This window comes from Microtus pennsylvanicus, chromosome 2, assembly GCF_037038515.1.
Source record: "Microtus pennsylvanicus isolate mMicPen1 chromosome 2, mMicPen1.hap1, whole genome shotgun sequence".
In the NCBI taxonomy this organism is placed as follows: Eukaryota; Metazoa; Chordata; class Mammalia; order Rodentia; family Cricetidae; genus Microtus; species Microtus pennsylvanicus.
Genome location: NC_134580.1, coordinates 9,083,370 through 9,103,262, shown reverse-complemented (window position 1 = coordinate 9,103,262; position 19,893 = coordinate 9,083,370). Strand labels below are relative to the sequence as shown.

Here is a 19,893-nt window from a genome sequence, read left to right as displayed (position 1 = left end):
CTAGCAGGCCCCAGTGTCTCCAGCAACTTCATGGTTGGCCCCACCCCTTTGCCTTCATGCCTGTCAGTTCCAGAGCTCTGTGCACGTGCCACTTATCACTACTGCCTCCAGGGGGCGCACCTGTGCCCTAAATCTTCCAGCTCACCTCCATGGCTTGCTCCAGTCACCTCTGTTCTCTCCCAGGACTTCATCGCCAGTCACCTGCCTCCAGCTCCCCTAACATGGTGTGGGTGCTGCTTGTAAAACGTGAAGCAACTCTGCTTTCCAGCCTGCCGTGGCTCCCATAGCCCCCAGGTCAAATCCTTCGCTCATTCTCGGGTCTCACCTTCCTGCAGCCCCCCCCCACGCTGCAGTGCTCCCCCTTTTCTCCTCTGTTCTGGCCGTATCCAGCTTGCCATTCCTTGCATGCCCCGATATCTAGAGCTATATACCCTTGGCCCTTTCCTTTCCTCCAGAAAACCTTTACCTGCCTTTGAGTCCCCTCCCACTGTTCTCCGCAGTGGCCTCTGGACATGTCACAAAGGGTTGATCCAGCAGCAGGTCTGTTCCAAGGACAGGCATAAGATGTGTGAAGTCACTCAGAGAGCATCATCTGGGCTTGGTCAAGTGCTTTATTTTCAGAACAGATGGAGGTCCTCCAGTGAATGGCAGGGAGGGCCCCGGAGCAGACAGAGCTGCAACAGGCACCTGCAGCTGGCGCTGCCCCGTGGTTTGGCTTATAGTGTGGCCCACTTGGCAGTCTCAAGGGCTCTGAGGGTTTTTGCTTGATAGAGGCACCTTCTTCCCATCCATCCACAGTACACGGGGGCCTCACAGGCTGGAATCTGCTCTCTGAGTCAGTTCCCTCCAAGTGGGGAAGGAATCTTCCTTTCCTACAGACTGGGAGCCAGCATCACTGACACCAGACCCCACCCCATAACAATGGTAGAAGGAGGAAAGAGGGGGAACAGCTAGAAGGAGAAAGGGCTAGAGGTGAAGCCACCGGAGGCTAGCCCCTGGACCTCAGGCGGTATCCTGACCCCCAGCTGGCATGCCTTCTCTGTGCTGTCACTGGGGTAGGCCTGAGGGGACAGGCCTCAGCCAGGCCACTCGCCCCAGAATACTTGTGCCCTGGCTGGGTGGGTGCCCTGAACTTGGGCTGGAGGCAGGTCCAGCGCTGTAGACCAGCTCCTCAGGTCAGCACCTGCTGAATCCAGTTTATGACACGTGTGACACGGGTGTAGACGCCGAAGAAGTTGGGTCGGCCACAGCCCAGGCCCCAGCTCACCAGCCCTGCCAGGAACCAGCGGCCACTGGGCTCCCTGCACACCAGCGGGCCCCCAGAGTCACCCTGAAAGAGGAGTGGAGAGACATGACTGCCTCAGGGGAACCCCCCCCTTTAGTCCTTCCCTGTATGACCCAGGTCCAAGGTCTCAGGACATCAAGGAGCAGAGCCAAAGACCTTCCACCCCAAGGGTCTGCCTCAGGCTCCTCGTCTGTAAAGTGGGTACAGTCATCTTGCCCATGGCCCAGAACCTGTAGGTTGTTACCTGGCAGGCATCCTTCTTGCCCTTGCGGTAGCCAGCACAGAGCATGCGCGGGGTCACCTGGTAGCGATAGGCTTCACTGCACAAGTCTTGAGGGACCAGCTGCACGTCCACCTTCTGCAGGGTGCTGCTACTGGGACCTGCAGGGAGGGTGGCAGCAACCGAAAGGGGCTAGGAATCTGCTCCCTCTGCAGCCGTCCTGACCTTGCAGGAGCCCTCCCCGCTCTGCCCTGTCACTGCTGGCTCCTCTGCATGGCTTGTGATGACTGAGCCCTCACCTCTGCCCCCTAAAAAGCCTGTTAGAACATGTCCCCTTCTTCCTTCCTCACAAGGGCATCCAGGCTCGGGCAGACTCCCTCTGTTCTATTGTAGCCCCAGGGGGATGCTATCAAATATATGTACGAGCCTCTCATTGGACTCAACTCCTTAGTGGCCCTTGCTGTCCAGCCCAGATCTTGTCCCGGAGAACTATGGGAGATCTTGTCCACCAGTCCACGGCTGGGCCAGACACTGGGGTTTTGAAGCCCCTTTGGTTCTAAGATGTAGGTAGGCGGGGGGCTCCTCCTGAATCCTGTGGTGGCCTTCAAGGCACATCTGCTCCAAGGCCCTCCGGTAGCCACACCTGCCTCCCCTCCAGCTGGGAACTGCTAACATCCTCAGGCCTTTCTCACTGACACCACCAACACCTGGTTGCTCGGTCGGTCCAGGCTCAGTGTAGACCCCTCTTCCTAATGTCTTCCCGGCCATGCCGGGCAGGTGCCTCCTCCAGGCTATTTCCTGTTCCTGTCTTTGGTAGCTCACACCATAAGAGTGTTCTCGTCTTCATGCTCCGTGTCTGCCTCAACACTTGACACATAGTAGGTGCTCATGTGTGAGCAGCCAAGCAAGGACCCCTTGCTTTGTCTCTGTCATCTTAGCCAAGTCCCCTCTCTGAGCCTCAGCGTCCCCCTCTTTAAGCTATCTCTGCAGAGATCGGGGTGCAGCTGAGTGGTGGAGCAGCTGTCTTGGCACACGGGAGGCCCTTGTTCAATCCCCAGCACCACGCCACACCAGCCCCTCCTTCCGGGTGGTAAATCACCAGCAGCCAAGGTTGCAGTCGACTCTGCAGTTAGCCTGCCAAGCCTGTATTTGCAGAATGGCGCAGGGGGAGCCTCTAAAGATGGCAACTCCTGCCCATTAAGGCCAGGAGGGGAGAAGACCCTTTCTAGCAGCAGAAGCAGAAAACTCTGGGCCCTAGAGAGAGGACAGTCCTAGGTTCGAGTCCCTGTTTCAGATCCCTTGACTGGGTGGCTTTCAGTAACTAAGAACCCAGCCTCGGTTTTCTTATCAAGAAAATGGGGCCATAATGCCCACCCACCTCCCAAGACTGAGTGGCCTATATGACATTTTCCCTTCAATCCAGTCTGTAGTAATTAAGACCCCTACCCTCCACCCCAAGGTTCATACAGCCAAGTTGGGGCATCCCTGCCTATCCCCTATGCCTCCTACTTAAGTTCTTCAGTACCTTCCAAGGCAAAGGAGAGGCCCATGGACCATATTACAGATTCTATCTTATAAAATCCAGTTCCATTGATCCCAACGTTGGAGGGCCTGGAGATGGGACCCTGACAGCCCTCCCCCAAGCCTGCACCTGACATCCCAGATCCCGCCGCCTGCCCCTGCTCACCGCCCTCTCGCAGGGCTCCCCAGCCCGTGATCCAGCAGTGCTGGCCTGGCTCGAAGAAGTGAGAGCGTGCAGGCAGGCAGACGGGGCGCACGGTGGCTGAGTACACCACAGGGTGGTCCAGCTGCAGCAGAGCCACATCGTAGTCATGGCTGTCCTCCTCATGATACGGGTGCAGGAACAGGCGGCTCACCTTGAAGGACACCTCGCCTGGCCAGCGTGAGTTCTGCCGCATCTTACCCAGGAACACTGTCCATAGCCTCGGGGAGGCCATGCTGGGTGGGAGGCAGGGGAAGGCATCATAGCCCAGCTGCTTTGTCTCCTGTCCAGAGACCCAGCTTTCCCCCTGGAGTCGGGGATCCTGTCTCCCTGTCTTCCTCCTCTCAAACCCCTGGCTGGTGTACAGTGCTGACTGAATACAGGCCTGGGTTCTCCCAAGGGCTTCACCCCCAGCCTCATCTCTCCCTAGCGAAGCCTGACCTTCTCTAGGCCTCAGCCCTACCATCTGCAAAATGGGACAATTCTCTAATTCCATATTCTTGGGAGACTCTAATGAGACACATAAGAAGAGCCCAGTGCCAGCCTGGGCTAGTGTTTCCCTGTTTGTAGCCCACTTTGCAGACTGGAAGCGGGTGAGGGAGGTCAGGGGCATGACTTGTGAAGAAATTAGCAGAGAGGTAAGAAGAGCAGGTGGACGGGGCAGAGTGTGCCTGAGGAAGACAAAAAGGCCCCCAGAATCCAATGGAGGACACAAGAGAGTTGGCTTCTGTTCTAGGGACCTGAGGAGTTTGGGGCTCAAATCTGGTTAGTACTGGAAGGGGTTCAGCTTACCAGGGAAAAAGGTTTGGGGGCCAGTGAGATGTCCCCAAGAACCTTCCCTGATCCCACCCAGCACCCCCGTCACAGTTTAAATTATGGTAGGGGCTATGGCTTGTGACCAGCTTGGGCAGTTGTCTGCTTTACGACCTCCCTAATGTCCAGCGCAGCCCCTGGTGCGAGGAGGAGCACAGTTGTTGGGTCACTAGAATGAGTAGATAATTGTGGCATCGACTTAAAGCCAGCGGAGAACACAGGAAGCTTGAACGAGCCTAGCAACACACAGCATGTTAGGGGCAGTGCCGAACCAGATCCCACCTGTCATGGCAGCCAGTCAGGGGGTCTTCTCTACCCTTTCCTCTGTCTGCATACAGTTTGCACACACTGTACCTCCCGTGACCTTCCCTCCACCCACCTCCAGGCCCTGTGTTGGCCCTTCACCTGTCCTCCTGGAAACAGTGGGCTGCCGTTAAGACCCAGCGGTCAGCGATGAGAGCACCCCCACAGATGTGTCGACCCCGAATCTGGAGGCTGGCCTGCCATGGCCACTCACCCTCAGAGGACACGGACCCGCCCACAATGCGGCTGGAGGGGCCCTGGAGGCCACAGTCTAGGGGTGGGAGAGGGCCAGGGGTGGACAGAGAAGGGGGGGGGGGAAGGCTAGTAAGAATGGAGACAGAAAACAAAGGAAAGCAATGGAGAGATGTGGGGGAAAGGAGAGATGTGCCCAGGAAGAGGAGATAGAGACAGATAGTGCACAGAACAGGCACATGGTGCCACTCCCCTCCCGTGCCCCCCCCCGAGGATCCCTGCCCCCTCCCAAGGCCTGGTCTTCATGCACAGCTGCAGCGGGCAGGCTCACCGCAATGTCGCTCGTCTGAGCCGTCACTGCAGTCCAGCTGTCCGTCACACTCTGGGTTGGGCTTCTTCACACAGCTCCGGTCCTCACACTGGAAGGTGAATGTCCCACAGGGCACTCCTGGGATGGAGGGGACCAGGCAGGCCACCGAAGGTGGGTCTCTGAGCCCTGAGGGAGCCTTCCAAAGTGAGACCCGGAAAAAAAATGGCACCAGGAGAGGCCAGGAGACTAGGGAGGGGCCTCAGTCACACCAAAGGGTTCCCCAGGTCTTCTCTAGGGTCTCCTCCCACCCCTATGCAGCCTGGTCCCATTGATAGTGAGGCTATGTTCCCTCTCAGACTAGAGCTGCTTGACCTCACACTCCCTTGATGGCCCTGAAAGCAAAACCATGCTTTCCCTATCCACTAGAGACCCAAGAGCAGGGCTACGTTTCCCCGCAGTCAAAGACTCCCTTCCCCTCTTTGTTGTCATGGACACCCCAACCCCGCCTTCTCTGTGCCTGTCCTCGCTTCCTTCCCTCCAGCCTGTTTAAATTCCATCTCTCTGCAGGGCTCAGCTAAAAGCTTACATCTAAGATGCTCCCCATGCCCCCATCCTTCCCACACTACCACACGGGGTGTCCCAAAGACACCTGTCACGTCCTCTTACTAAAAGGGAACCCATTGGAGGGCAGGTACCACATCACTGTTGTCTTATTTCTGCCCCCTCACTGCACCTGGCCCATTACTTGGTAGCCTGCTAATGCTGGTTGGTTTGTCAGTTGGATGGGTGAGTGGATGGATGACCAGGTGGCTAGCAGACTGGCTGACTAGTGGAAGAAACAGTGGTCTCCTAGGGAGATAGCTGTGTATACAGAGAGATGGTTGCCAGGTCAGTGGATGGATGGATGAGCATGCAGTTATGTGAAATAGTGGATGGAAAGGGTGGTTCAGAAGTCAAGATGGAAGGGAGGATGGATGGATGGATGGATGGATGGGAGGATGGATGGATGGATGGGTGGATGGATGGATGGTGGATGGATGGGTGGGTGGATGGATGGATGGTGGATGGATGGGTGGGAGGATGGATGGATGGATGGATGGATGGATATTACAGTTGGGTAACAGGTGAGTGGATGACTGAATGGATGTTGGATAGTTGGGTGGATGGATGGATGGATGGATGGATGGATATTACAGTTGGGTAACAGGTGAGTGGATGACTGGATGTTGGATAGTTGGGTGAATGGATGGATGGATGGATATTACAGTTGGGTAACAGGTGAGTGGATGACTGAATGGATGTTGGATAGTTGGGTGGATGGATGGATGGATGGATGGATGGATATTACAGTTGGGTAACAGGTGAGTGGATGACTGAATGGATGTTGGATAGTTGGGTGGATGGATGGATGGATGGATGGATGGATGGATATTACAGTTGGGTAACAGGTGAGTGGATGACTGAATGGATGTTGGATAGTTGGGTGAATGGATGGATGGATGGATGGATGGATACACAGACCTCTGAGCAGACAGCTGATCATGCTGTCATAGGTACAGGGGGTTGATGGTATTTGAACAAGAAGACAGAGACCTCTGTAGCAGAAGGTGTTGCTGTGACCTCCCTCTGATCTCTTTGAAGACCCTGGGCAGGGTCCCCCTACCTTCTTGGCACTGCTCTTCATCACTGCCGTTGAGACAGTCAGGCTGCCGGTCACACACTCTAGGCAGTGAGATGCACGTGCTGTCCTCTCGGCACTGGAACATGGCTCTGCAGACTGTGGGCAAAGAAGACCAGACCGGGGCTTTACAGTGGCAGCAGATGCTCCCTGTATCACGTGTCCGCCATCACAAATCCTTCTGATAGCAATCCTGGCAAGCCCCATTTCATTGGTGGGGACAGACATGAATGATGTGTCTGAGGACCCCAGACATTCAGGGTCAAATATGAAATGTCTTCCTCTGGTTCTCTCCTCCCAGACTGAGAACACAAGGCAAGTGCGGAGCATGACAGCCCAGATGCCAGAGCGCTCTGATGCCTGGGTCTAGGGGCAGAGACTGGCATTTCTCACAACTATTCCCGAAAGCCCTAGTCTGGAGACCACCAATTCCTGCCTCTGGCCAGAGGGATGAGGGCCCCATTCAAGGAGAAATATACAGGATTCCTACCCTGGATCCCATTTCCTGTCAGTCCCAGCCCCCAAACCATCCCTGCCTGGTCCTGCCTTCCCCCTCTTGGTTATTTTTTAGAAGACTAGCTAGGACAGAAATCTGAGCTGAGGGTCACAGCTTGTCCCAGACACTGCCTCAGGGGTGGCTCCGAGGAGGCTACTTTCCCACGCTGCCTCCTTGCCATCCTGATAGTAAAAGAGCCCTGGGTTCTTGGGTACTCATAAGGGGACTCATGAGGTAGAGTTAAATCAGTGCGAGGGGGAGGGGGAGAGGGACAGTGGCAGACTGCTCACCGCAGTTTCTCTCATCCAGGCCATTGGGGCAGTCCTTGATCCCATCACAGGCAGGGACACACAATCCATTCACAGAGCAGAGGAACTCTCCAGGGCAGGCTGGAGAACCACGGGAAGCCATGGAAGCAGAAGGGTATCATCAGGACACATGGCATGAAGTATATGAATCTATATCCTCACACATGATCAGGTACCCATATACCTGCTCCAGTACCTATGTCCATGGCCCATGCAAAACCACATCCATATGACACACACAAAGAAATACATGGAACTGTGCCCAGTGCGCACGCGCCCTTACATGCGGTGTGCGAACACACACACACACACACACACACACACACACACAGAACCCTCACTGTAGTCTAGCCTCATAAATGTTTGTGCACATCTGGGGACAGCAAAGGGGCAGGGTAGCCCCCTCCCCCTCCCCCGCCGTACTCACGGTCTGACTGATTGTACAAACTGTAGTACACTTGCACACCAGGGCCAGTAAGGGAGATCTGGGAGGTGAAGTTGATGGTGACACCAGCCGAGGCCACCATGGGGATCCTCTCTGCATATGGCTGAAGGGTGCGGAAGCCACACAGCCTAGGAGTGACCAGGGATGGCTCAGACACATGGACTGGTTTCCCAGCCAAGAGAAGGAACAGCTGGGGTCCCTATACACAGATAGGATGAGGACCAGGCAGCCAGAAGCGGCCTCACCCACACCCCCTCTGTCTTGATTTTCCTCTGCTGACTGCCTGCTTGGTCCCAGAGTCATCTTCTCGAAAGGAGCTTGTTCATGTCACATCCCTGCTCAAAGACCTGCAATGGCTCTTCCCCATTGCCTGTGGGATAAAATTCAGTCCAGATTCTAGCCCCAGTCACCCAGAAGCTCTGAGAATCTAACAAGCCGGTGGCCTCCGAGTCTCACTTTCTTCCCTTGTTCCATAAGGAAAATCATCATTCCTGCCGACCTCAGGGGGCCTAGAAGGCATTCTAAACGGCATGGCTCTAAGGCTGCTTAGCCCTTCTTCCCCCAATCTCTCACCTTACCCAGCAGAATTCTCCAGACAGGTGATTCGTACCCCATAACTGATGTCAGACAGGGGTGTGAGGGTGCCAGTTCTAAACTATTAAACCGGTCATTAAATCTTCAAAAGATTTGGAGGTTCTATATTTGTGCCACTAAATGTTGGGGTGCCCCATCATTTCAAGGCAAATTAAGGAGTCCTGAGAAGGAGCATTTTGAGAATCTCAGAACACAGCTGTTTCGTCACAGAAAGGATCACCACCAGGGGGCGCTGAGAGCAAGCCTGGCCTTTTGTGCCACTGCCCCCCTCCCCTTTTCTTTTCAAGCTAAGGAAACATCCGTTCTTGTGGACGAAAAGATAGAATCCTACATTGTTATTCTCAGAGGACGACCCTGGGAAGTGGGCTGTGCATTTGGGAAACGTGATTTTTCAAAAACGTTATTTACATTAAAGCACACATTTTAAAGGAATCGCAGTAGTATCCCCTCACGTATGGGGAGACATTCAGACCCCCATGAACACCAGAAATTCCAGGCAGTGCCAACTACCTGTACTGTGCTCTCCCTGTACTCACGTCAAAGTTAAGTCTCTCTTTGTAAATTACACTCTGAAAGAGAGTGGTAACTAATGAAACACGTTTGCTTCTGAATTTTCCGCTTAAGTATTTCCGATCACAGATTACTATGAGTAACAAAGAGGGAACCGATGAAGCACACATTTCTGAACTTCTCAGGTTTAACTCCTGACTCAGGCATTTAACCTGCATCAGCAAGGTTGCTGGCCAGACAGCCAAAGCCCAGGCGCTCTAAACAAGATGAGTACCACCAGGGGGCGTCCTGGAGCAAACCCAGACCCAGGCTAAGGGAAATCCCCACTGTGTCTTGAGGGGGTTATTTATATAAACTTGTGCTTTAGTTATGATAACATAGTTATTACAGACTGCTATACTTAGAAAGGGCCCCAGGAAGTTGACGGGGCGAATTGGAGCACCCCTGAACAAATGTAAGATTCAGGCATGAGGCACTGTTCCCATGCATGGCCCTCTGAGATTCCCGCCCTCCATTCCTCCTGCCCACCAGGCCCTCTCACCTGGGCAGCCAAGTGCTAGAGTCAAAAGGTGCTGGGGCCCTGTGTGGCCTGCCTTGCTGTTCTTGCCTTGCTGTTTCACCCCTCTGAGTTTGGGGAGAGTCTTTCCCTTGGGGCTTACTTAGCCAGATGCTCAGCGAGTATCCTGTCAATCTGGCGTATCAGCAGCTCCCCACAGAGGGGTTGGAGAGATGCTGGGTGAATAGGCAGAAACATGGGGAAGAGGAAAGGAGGGAGGAGGGGCCGGGCCTCACATGGCACATGCCTTCTTCTAAGAACAAGGGCCAAGCTGAAGGAAGAAAGGCAGAGAGACAGCACTGAGGGAGGGACAGTGGCTGGCTCTGTGGTGGCCAGGGCATTTGACTAGCACTGCAGAGCTCAGTTTGATGTAACTTTGTCACCCGACGAGCTGTGTGACTTTGGGAGCAGCAAACTCCAGGCCCCCGTGTGTATGGTGGCGGCACTGTAATCAGGTGACAGCCATCCCCTGCCCCCACCTCCTTGCAGGTATTTCCAAGAAGATCTGGAAAAATGGTTTTCGGGAAAAGTGACACCTGACACAAGGTGACAGCACATGGCACTGGCCACAGGGCCTTAGGGATGCAGACGTGCTACCTAGAGCCAGGCCAAACCACAGGGGGGCTACCATGGGTCTTATCTCATAGCTGGAAGCTAGCAGAAAGGGTCAGGCAGGTCACAGGAGAGTGACGTCACAGGAGAGGAAGTAAGGGCAGGTTCCTGGAATGGGGGAAGCCGTCACTGCGGTAGCACCCAAGGAGGAGGTTCTGCGAAACCCAGCAGCCAGCAGCCGGATCTTACAAGGACAAAATTCTGCACCACCTACAGGCCACCAGAGGATCCTGCCAGGGCATAAGGAAGAGCTGAGAAAAAAACGGTGGATGGGGTGGGGACCAAGAGTGACCAGCCAGTGAAGGGCCCCCTTGGCACCTGGGGGCAGGGGCTGAGTCGCCTTTCAACTGTACCCCTCAATGACTGGGCCAAAGGACCTGGTCTCCCTCTCCCCTCCTCTACGTCTCAGGCCCCAGCTACCCACACAGCAGATTTTCCAAGACACACTCTTCAGAGAATTTCCCAGCAATGACATATCATTATCAGCCCACAGTAACCAGAGACCAGGGCCCTAGGCCTCCATTGTGTTGCTCCCATCATGCCTTGTCTTCTGCCAGGCATGACCTAGGACCAGGAGACGGGTCTCCACTGGGGGGGATCCTTCATCCCAAGTGAGGGGCTGAGATGAGGTGGGACTTTTCCAGCCATTCTCAGAGGAACTGGCGAGAGCAACAGAGACGGCCTCCTGTCCCACCAACAGGCAGGTGCCCTGGCTAGGAATGGCTCTCCTGAGAGATAGCATGCCATAGGCTGCTGGGAGCCTTTGTAGGGACACATCACACAAGAGTGAGCACTCTCGCAGGTGTGCACGCACATATGGACAGAAACCGCTGGCAGTCATGCCCAAGGGGCCCCAGCTGCCTGAGCTCAATAATGATGTCACAAGCCACAGGGGCTTTTGGCAAATGACTCAGCCTCCGGGCTCCAGGCAACAGTCCTGAAGTTTACAGCTGGAAACCCTGTTTGGAGGAAGGACATTTTGTAAAGTGACGGGGTCAGGGGCTGTACTTGATGAATGCATTCATCTACTCATGAATTAACAGATGAAGGACGCTGTCATGCAAGGCAGTTTGGCCCTGCCTCCTCACGTAACCCCATCTGCCATGGCATGACTCAGCAGAAAGCCAAACTGATTCTGATGCCATGTTCTTAGACTTCAACCTTCATAGCCATGAGCCGAGCAAACCTCTATTCTTTATAAACCACCCTGCCTTGGGGATTTGGTTATAGTCACAGAAAACAGGTAGAGACCTGATCTCAGCATGACATCCTTGCTAGATTGTGGGGTGTGCATAACCCCTTTTCAGGCCTGCCTGGAACAGAGTAAGGGCCAGTTAACAATCACGGTTGGTATGTTCTTCATCTACCATGGTCTTTAGTCTTCAGCAGAAGGGGTCTACGTCCCACGCCCTCTCTTTTGTGGAAAGGTCCTCCCATTTGCCACAGCAGGTCTGTGGAGGCCAAAGAACAACTTTTGGGAGTCGGGTGGGTCTTTTCTTCTACCACGTTGGTTGGTTCTGGGGATTGAACCCAGGGGGCAGGGCAGCTAGCACCTTACCCACCGAGCCTACTTGCAGGCCCTTTGTTTTTTATGATTGTTATTGGAGATTACTGGGGTGGAGCCCAGGGATTGCTACATGCTAGGTGAGCACTCCATCCTCACAGCCCATCCAAGCCTCAGCATACTGAGACGAGATCCTGAGGCAGGGAGAGGAAAGTGCCCAAGAAGGAAGCAGGGGAGCCAGGCTTGGAGGACCAGTCTTCCTACCTGGAGCTGGTGACCACTAGGAGTGGCCTTACTGTGACCCATCTGGGTGACTCCAGAGAAACTGGTGCTTATGTTGAGCACTGAGCTCCAGGGTTCACAGCACTTGGCACAGGACCAGCCTCGACTAATAGGATAGTCAGGGGCACAGGGTGGAAGAGGGTGCCAAGCCCAAGGCTGTCCCCTCTCCTTCTGGACATGACTCAGGGAGGGGTCATGACTGAAAACACAGAGCCTTCCATCACGGAACTCTAATGCCAGGGTTACCTAGGCTCTGACAAGCAAGCAAGAGCCCAGCTACTCTCAGTGTGGGCTGGTGGCTGAGGGAGCTCTGTGAAAGGGAAGGGAAGCCATGGCAGCACCCTCCTCCAGATGGTGGGAGACACCTCTGTTCCCTAGATGTCACAGGCTTATGTCACAGTGAGCCTGTCACTCCAACAGCATGGGCCCACATCAAGCCTGGGCATCTTAACCTCCCTTCTGTCACCGTCCTGAGGAACTGGAAAAAGCAAGCATTGCCACTCTATCTAGAATAAGAGCAACCACTAGGCAAACAGGACCTAGTAGTATCCTCGGTTGCTGGCCCTGGGGGACTGTCCATCCTCACCTTCCTGGCCAACTCCAACCCTCCCCCCACACACCTCACACCTCAGCTCCCTCTGTCCCCTGCAAGCTCCCAAGAGGATGTTCTCAGCTTGAGATTTCCTTGCAAGGAAGCCAAGGGAACAAGGGAAGCAGGGAACAGGGCGAACACTGCAGGGAACACAAGTCCCTGTGGAAGCCAAGAGCACCAAAGACAATGGGGTCCTCTGGATGTAGGGGGGTGGGGAAAAGGCTAGCGGTGCCTCTGTGTGCTCTCAGGCGCCCTGCACCCCTTCCCCACACTTGGCAGATCTCTACTGACTCTAACTGGGATCGCTGTATAAGACATCTGACCGAGGCCTGCAGGGCATCTAGAGAAGCTGGGCTGGAGTTGGGGGTGGTCAGAACGGTGGGGACAGTCAGAATGGTAGGCTCGCCCAGCCTCAGCCTCCACTCACTCTCCTATCTCCCAGGCCAGGCAGGGGTAAGGGGGCTTGAGGTCCCTGTGAGGAAGGGGGAGGGGAGAAGATTACCTCCTGTTCTGAATCACCCACTGGCCTTGGGTACACAACAGATTGTACTTCTGCCTCCTCAGTGCATAGGCATCAAACCAGAGCGCCAAGCCATAGTCCAGAGAGGGTACCTGGGAAAGAAGGGCAGGTCATCATGTGTATCATAGGGTATGGCCAAGTTGGGGCACCAATCCCCTCAGATAAGCTACAACCACCACCATCGCAGCAGGCTTTGTACTTAGCCTGTGAGCCCTTGGGCAGGACAGAATGTCACCACCTCCCATCCCAGGTGCTGAAGCCCAGTGGATTACTCTGAGCAGAGGGCAGGCTCCAGGTGGGGTGGAACTCACCGTGAGATGCCAAGAGCAGTGGGTTCTGGGTGAGTAGTAGCTGGGGTAATAGGGTGTGTGGAGAAAGCCCTGTAGATCCAGCCGGCCCTCCAGTGTCAGGTTCACGTTGCAGTCTGGGTCCAAGAACAAGTATTAGGCTGTGTCCCGTGGCCCTCCAGGGACCTCACTGCACCCCACTGCCTCTAACAGAAAAGCCTGGAGCCAAGCATGACTGTGTATGTGTGCCTCAGTTTCCTCATCTACAAAATGGGGAGAAGAGTGTTCACGCAGTAGTGAGCAGGTGCAAGGGGCATAGTGCATTCTATCTGCTGACCGGGTTGATCTTGCCAGTGACCTGAGTAATGCACTTAATAGCTTCACAGCATGGGAAATATGCTCACAGCCGGCCTCACGGTGCAGCTGTGGAGGGCACTGCACTTAACAGCTTAACAGCATGCAAAATATGCTCACAGCAGGCCTCACGGTGCAGCTGTGGCGGGCACTGCACTTAGCAGCTTCACAGCATGCAAAATATGCTCACAGCAGGCCTCACGGTGCAGCTGTGGAAGGAAGGTTGCTCCTCTGCAAAGAGGTTTGGAGGGGCTGAGGGCATAACTCCATGCTAGAGCATTTGCTTAAAATGTGTCAAGGCTCTAGGGTCCATCCCAGCACCACACACACAGACCACACACACGTATCACACAGACACACACACACCACACATATATACACACAGACCACACACACATATCACACAGACACACACACCACACACATATATATACACACACAGACCACACACACATATCACACACACCACACATATATACACACAGACCACATACATATATCACACACACCACGCATATATACATACAGACCACACACACATATCACACAGACACACACACACCACACATATATATCCACACAGACCACACACACAGACACACACACACCACACATATATACACACAGACCACACACTCATATCACACAGACACACACACACGACACAGACCACACACATACACATACATACACACACACAGAGATGAAATTTAGACAAGAGGAGGAAGGGCTGGTTGAGTCAAATAGATAGAAGCTCAGGACTCAGGGGGTGGAACCTCGGGTTCTCTGGTCACTTCTCCCTGGAATATAGGCTGTAGTGTCTGGAAACCCAAAGAGAATACCAGTTGTTAGACCCTGCAGGGTCCAGGAGTGTGATAAGAAACAGACAGACACGGCAGGAAAATAAACACAGCTATAAATAGCAAGGGGCCCTGGGGATGCACTCCTGGGGGTGCACTGCCAGGACACCTTTGCTGGAGGCTGCCAGGGCTCAGTCTCCAACTTGCTAAAAATGAAGTTGGCCTTGGGAGGAGTGTAAGGGAGAAAGGGGGAGGGGGAACAAGGTAGGAGAGGAGAGGAGAGGAGAGTGAAGACTTCCGCACTCATTCCATTGCCAACAGGAAAGGTATAAGGCATGGCACCGGAGACTAGGGCCCGTGTCCATGCCCCGCTCCGTCCCTGGGAACCCTCACCCTGGAAGGCCACAGACTTCACCGAGAGCATGAAGGGGTCATAGTAGCTGTGCAGGCCTTTCTTCCACACCACTGCCATGATGGAGCCTGACGCCAGCACCTCCATCACCGGTTCCTGGCGGCTGCACCCATAGACCCTGATAGGACAGAGAAGAGTGCAAGACAGCGTGACCAAGAGACACGGGAATGACACCACCTCCCCCCCCCCCCGGCACAAAGTAAGGCCTCAGCTAACAACAGCACGACTCAGCACTGCCTGCCCACTTCCTGAAGAGCCTTCTGTGCACCCTGGAGGAGAGGGTCGCAATGCTCACATTTCTTGGATATTCTCTACCTGGCACAGATGGTGAGATGTGGGGTCTCACAATCTCGCCAAATGGTGAGCAATGGTATACACCCACTTTACAGATTGGAAAAACTGAAGTTCAAAAGGGCAAAATCCCTGTCTTGGGGCACACAGCTAGGGTGCAGCAGAGCGGTGGTTGAAATACCAGGCTGCTGCCAGATTCTAGAACGGGCTAATAAGCCACGTGTCTTCCCAAAGTGGACTTTCTGGATCACCTACAACTGCTTAGTTACATCTGGATAGGGAAACAAACTCTGAGAAGGGACCACTGCTTGGCGCAGGCCCTTCTGGCCTCCTCTTCCACTGCCCCCCACAGCAGCCGTATGGGCGTGAGGCTGCATACAGAGTGTGACCTTTGGCCCCGGGTCTCCCTCACGACGGGTCATGGACTCACGAAGTGATGAGTCTCTTCTCCAGGGGCCCGGCTGCATCATACATGGCCACCCGGTCTCTGCAATCCACCTGCGTCCACTCGAGCCGCACTTTGAGCATGAGGTCCTCAGGCCCCTGCAGGTGCCACAGGCAGCTAGAGGCCTGCTGGTCAGGCCCCCTCAACGGGAGGACCTGGCCTGGCTTCACGTAGCTGTAGCGGTAACAGCCTGAGGTGGAGAGGGTTAGAGCCCTTAGCCAGGAAGAGAGACTGGGAATGGCCCCGGAGACTTCCCCAGCCATGGTAAGAGGGCAGGGAGGGGAGGGGCTGGGTCAGGCTTGGGCGCTCCATCTTCCTTTCCCCTGTAGCTTCCCTGTCCAGCCCCTGACTCATACATTCACTCATTTATTCAACGAACTCCCTGAGCCCTGTGTGGTGGAATGAATGCTAGATACAAAAAGCACAGAAGATGCAGGCCTTGGACCCAGGTGGTGCAGGTATGGCAAGGAGGTTATAACACAAGCAGAGAGGCCTGAAGTGAACTTTGCAGAATCTTATCACGGAGCAGGTGTTGCAAGAGAGCAAGGTAGACATAGAGGCCAGCCTGGATCACATCAGGACTGGCACTACTCTGTCCTGTGGCCTTAGGGAGCCATAGAAAGCTAAGCAGGGTTAAGGCTCTACAGTCTGGCATGGATTCCCCCTGGAGTGACGCTGAGGACGGTGGTCCACACTCACAGGGCTGCCACAGGCTGAGGACAGCACATATTGGGGTACTCCGCACGGAGCCAGAAGTGCCTTAAGTGGTGACTAAAAACAGTGACTGATCTTGTGGCCATGAGGAGAGAAAGGGAGAGGAGAAAGCTCTGTGGCTTGTCGCCCCGCAGCTGTCCCCACTGGAGGCTCAGCCCCAGCCAACCTCACAGCCACCGTCACTTCGCACCTCCCCTTGCATCTCAACCCACAGACCCCACACCCCAGGATGTCCTCCCCCGTTAAATTCAACCTAATTTAATATGTTCCGTTTCCTTATTAAGTATAATGAATTAAATGCGCTTAGAAAATGTAATTTACTTAAATCTCATTTCATCCATGAGCTTGGACGCCATGCCAGAGCCAGCAAAGCTGTGTCTCTGGAGCACCCAGGAAGTCTGGCCCTAAGCTTCATGAGGCAAGGAGGCCAGGCACTCTGCCAGCAACAGGTCTGGGGCATCTGGAACTGAACCTGAGGTGGCGGGAAGCAGTCAGGTGTCCCTAAAAATCACCCTGGCATTGACATGCCTCACCTGTGTGACTCTTGAGTTCTGGCATACAGAAACAGTCATAATCCATGGCCTATCAAAGGCCAGGAAGAGTCTGAGGCTACAACCTTCATTCAGCCCCCCTCTCCTGCCCTGGCCACCCAGACACCAGTGGGGCACAGATCTCCTAGGCACAGGGGCTGCCCAGGCATTTGCTTGGAGTAGGGAGAGACTTCTCCACTATCTGGCTTCTCGTAGGTATTTTCTTATGGCCTAAGAGGCCATGTCTTCTCTAGCCAAAGTGTTCTTCCCCTTTAGACCCAACTCCCAGCTCCCCAGGGCTCACACCTGACACCGGGCCTCTAGGAAGACTTTGGATGCTGGGTCAAGAGCTGCTCCCTCCTTCCCTGGATTCTGTTATCTGGCTCCATCCTCTGCCTTGCTGCTCAGTCCACCTCCATCCCCTGCACAGAACAGTTCTTTCCCTCATAGCATGTCCGGTCTGGAGCTGGCGCCTAGCTTGTGATACTGTGTGTGTGTGTGTGTGTGTCTCCCTGTGGGGATGAGAGCTCCTCCCCAAGGGTGTGTGTTGGAGGGGATCAGTCACCCAGGTAGCCACAATGCAAACAGGGGCCTGGCATGGAGGATTCAGTCTACTAGAAAGGTTCCAGCAGGTTGCGTGTGGTTTCTGACCACGTGACTGGCATGCATGGTTGCTGGGTTCAACCCCAGCACTGAAAAAAGAGAGGGTTTGAGTTCTCATCCACCTTTTTCCCTCTGTGCCCTGGAGGGCAGGGGGTCTGCTGGGTACCCACATAAGCAACAAGCACAGCTCCACCACCAGAAATGCATCAGAACAGACAGGGCATAGACCATGGCCTGCATGCTGACATGGAGGATGCCACAGGACTGGCTCCGGATGCTGGCTATGGTTAGCAGTTGCTGCCGAGACCCAGAACTGTCTATCCTGGGCCATCCAGGGTGATCAAGCTGACATTGACACCTTGCTGACCATGACCTTTCAAAGGAGCCCCATAAAGCAGATAAGAAGAGGGTAGTGGCGTATTTGAGGTGTTATTTTCATTTTGACAGGGTCTCACTATTGTAGCTCAGGCTAACCTCAAAGTCCCATGACCCCACCTCATTCTCCTGAGTTCTGTGATCAACACATGTGCCACCCCACTCAGCTGTGTGATGCTACAAAAGCCGTCTCCTGGGGTGAGAGATAAAGCCACACAGGGGAAATTAAGCAGAAAGAGGGTTGTGCCAAGAGCTTTCCCAACCACACACAGAGCTCTCAATGTGGCACCCCTGGGTCCTGAGGGACCAAGGTCAGACTTTTTTCATATTAACACTAAGACCCCTGTTTCTTCTGTCTACTGGACATAGCAGGAGAGGACCTTAGCCCTGTGACCTGTGATGTCATAGCAGACCAAATACAAACACCCACAGAGCAGCCATTACTGACACCAATGGACAGATGTCACAAGACCATTCTTCAAAGCAAACTGGTTTTAGGGAAAACTTCCACTTCTTATAAAAGTATTTTGTTGATATGAACGGGCTCGTTGTTATTTTAAAAATAAAGTCCAGTGTGGTGTCCCACACCTGAAATCCCAGCACCCAGAAGACTAGGGCAGGAGGATTGAGAGTTTGGGGTCTGTCTGTGCTACATAGGGAATCCTTTTCTTAAAAATAAAATGTAAGCCTGGGCAATGGCAAACACCTTTAACCCTTGTACTCAGAAGGCAAAAGCAGGAGTAGCTCTGTAAGTTCAAGGGCAGCCTGGTCTACAGAGCAAGTTTCAGGACATCCAGAACTCTACAGAGAGATCCTGTTTAAAATAAATGTACAATAAATCAATAAAAAAATTAAGTTTTAATGTTCAGTGGATCAACAGATGACTTCTCAGTCATTCAGTTTCAATTGGTAAATATGCCTACAACTTGTGGGAATGAGCACCTCAAAGTCCTCAGCCACTCCCAGGGGACCAAGGAGTCCTGAGGGGCATTGCGCTAGGTCAGACAGGAAAAAGATGATGGAAATGTCAAAGGCTTTGCAAGTTAAGAGGCAAAACTGGGGCTGCTATGGGGGAGCTTCTAGAACAAGAAAGAACACATGTTTCCACAAGACCTTTTCCCATCATTTACAAGTGTGAAATCACTCTTAGCTCATAGACACCCCCCGCCCCCCGGCACATAGCAGAGCGGACTGCAACTGCAGCTGGCTCACCTGTCCCCAAGCCCCCTCTAGCAAGCAGGAGTGAGGGTTGGCCCAGATTCATTGTGACTTCTGGGGACAGGCACTTGAGGGCTGTGTGCTAAGGAAGAAGCTGCTAAGCCACAAGTGATCTTGGCTCGCTGGAAAAGTCAGTCCAAGGTCAGAGCATCACTGCTGGTGAGACAGCAGCCAGTTTGTATCTAACTGTGCAGTGTCACAGATGACGGATGGATGAGTAGTGTGCGTAGACAGAAGATGGATATACACATAGATGATAGATACACAGAAAGAGATAAATACACAGATAAAGGTAGGTGACAAATAGGGGGATGAGAGATATGATAGGCACATAGAACGATGATAGATAGATAGATAGATAGATAGATAGATAGATAGATAGATAGATGGATAGATAGATGGGTAGACAGACAGATAGATAGACAGATGATAGATAGGTAGATAGATGATAGATAGATAGATAGATAGATAGATAGATAGATAGATAGACAGATGATAGATAGGTAGACAGATAGATGATAGATGGATAGATAGATAGATAATAGATAGATAGACAGATGATAGATAGATACATAGATAATAGATAGGTAGATAGATAGATAGACAGATGATAGATAGGTGGATAGATAGACAGATGGTAGATGGATGGATGGATGGACGGATAGATAGATAGATAGATAGATAGATAGATAGATAGATAGACAGATGATAGATAGATTAGCTAGATAGTGTCTGGCCAGCAGGGCAGGAGGAAAGGAATCAGAATAGGAGTAACTGGGATTTTAAGCTGTCTTCCTCACTGAGAGGGGTTGGGGCGCTCACTCCTACTTCAGCTCTGGGTGGAAATGGGTTCTCAACCTTTGTAATGCTGCGACTTTCTAATACAGGCTCCTCATGTTGTGGTGACTCCCAACCATGACA

General features: G+C 53.4%; 1 protein-coding gene across 3 annotated transcripts in view; it reads right to left on the bottom strand.

Annotated features, from left to right (window-relative positions):
- Nucleotides 1-598: 598 nt before the first annotated feature.
- Tmprss6 (transmembrane serine protease 6) overlaps nucleotides 599-19,893 on the bottom strand; it is a 31,057-nt gene continuing 11,762 nt past the window's right edge. For 2 of the 3 annotated variants that reach the window (XM_075959966.1, XM_075959967.1), the window contains exons 7-18: nucleotides 15,518-15,722; nucleotides 14,778-14,914; nucleotides 13,255-13,367; nucleotides 12,926-13,035; nucleotides 7,756-7,901; nucleotides 7,311-7,409; nucleotides 6,510-6,623; nucleotides 4,868-5,032; nucleotides 4,447-4,615; nucleotides 3,193-3,464; nucleotides 1,530-1,666; nucleotides 599-1,330 (exon numbers count right to left, since the gene is read on the bottom strand). In XM_075959966.1, coding sequence (XP_075816081.1) covers nucleotides 1,172-1,330; nucleotides 1,530-1,666; nucleotides 3,193-3,464; nucleotides 4,447-4,615; nucleotides 4,868-5,032; nucleotides 6,510-6,623; nucleotides 7,311-7,409; nucleotides 7,756-7,901; nucleotides 12,926-13,035; nucleotides 13,255-13,367; nucleotides 14,778-14,914; nucleotides 15,518-15,722 — 1,826 coding nt within the window. In that variant the 3' untranslated portion in view covers nucleotides 599-1,171. The remainder of the gene's footprint in view (nucleotides 1,331-1,529; nucleotides 1,667-3,192; nucleotides 3,465-4,446; nucleotides 4,616-4,867; nucleotides 5,033-6,509; nucleotides 6,624-7,310; nucleotides 7,410-7,755; nucleotides 7,902-12,925; nucleotides 13,036-13,254; nucleotides 13,368-14,777; nucleotides 14,915-15,517; nucleotides 15,723-19,893) is intronic. The other variant, XM_075959968.1, reaches the window with a different exon arrangement.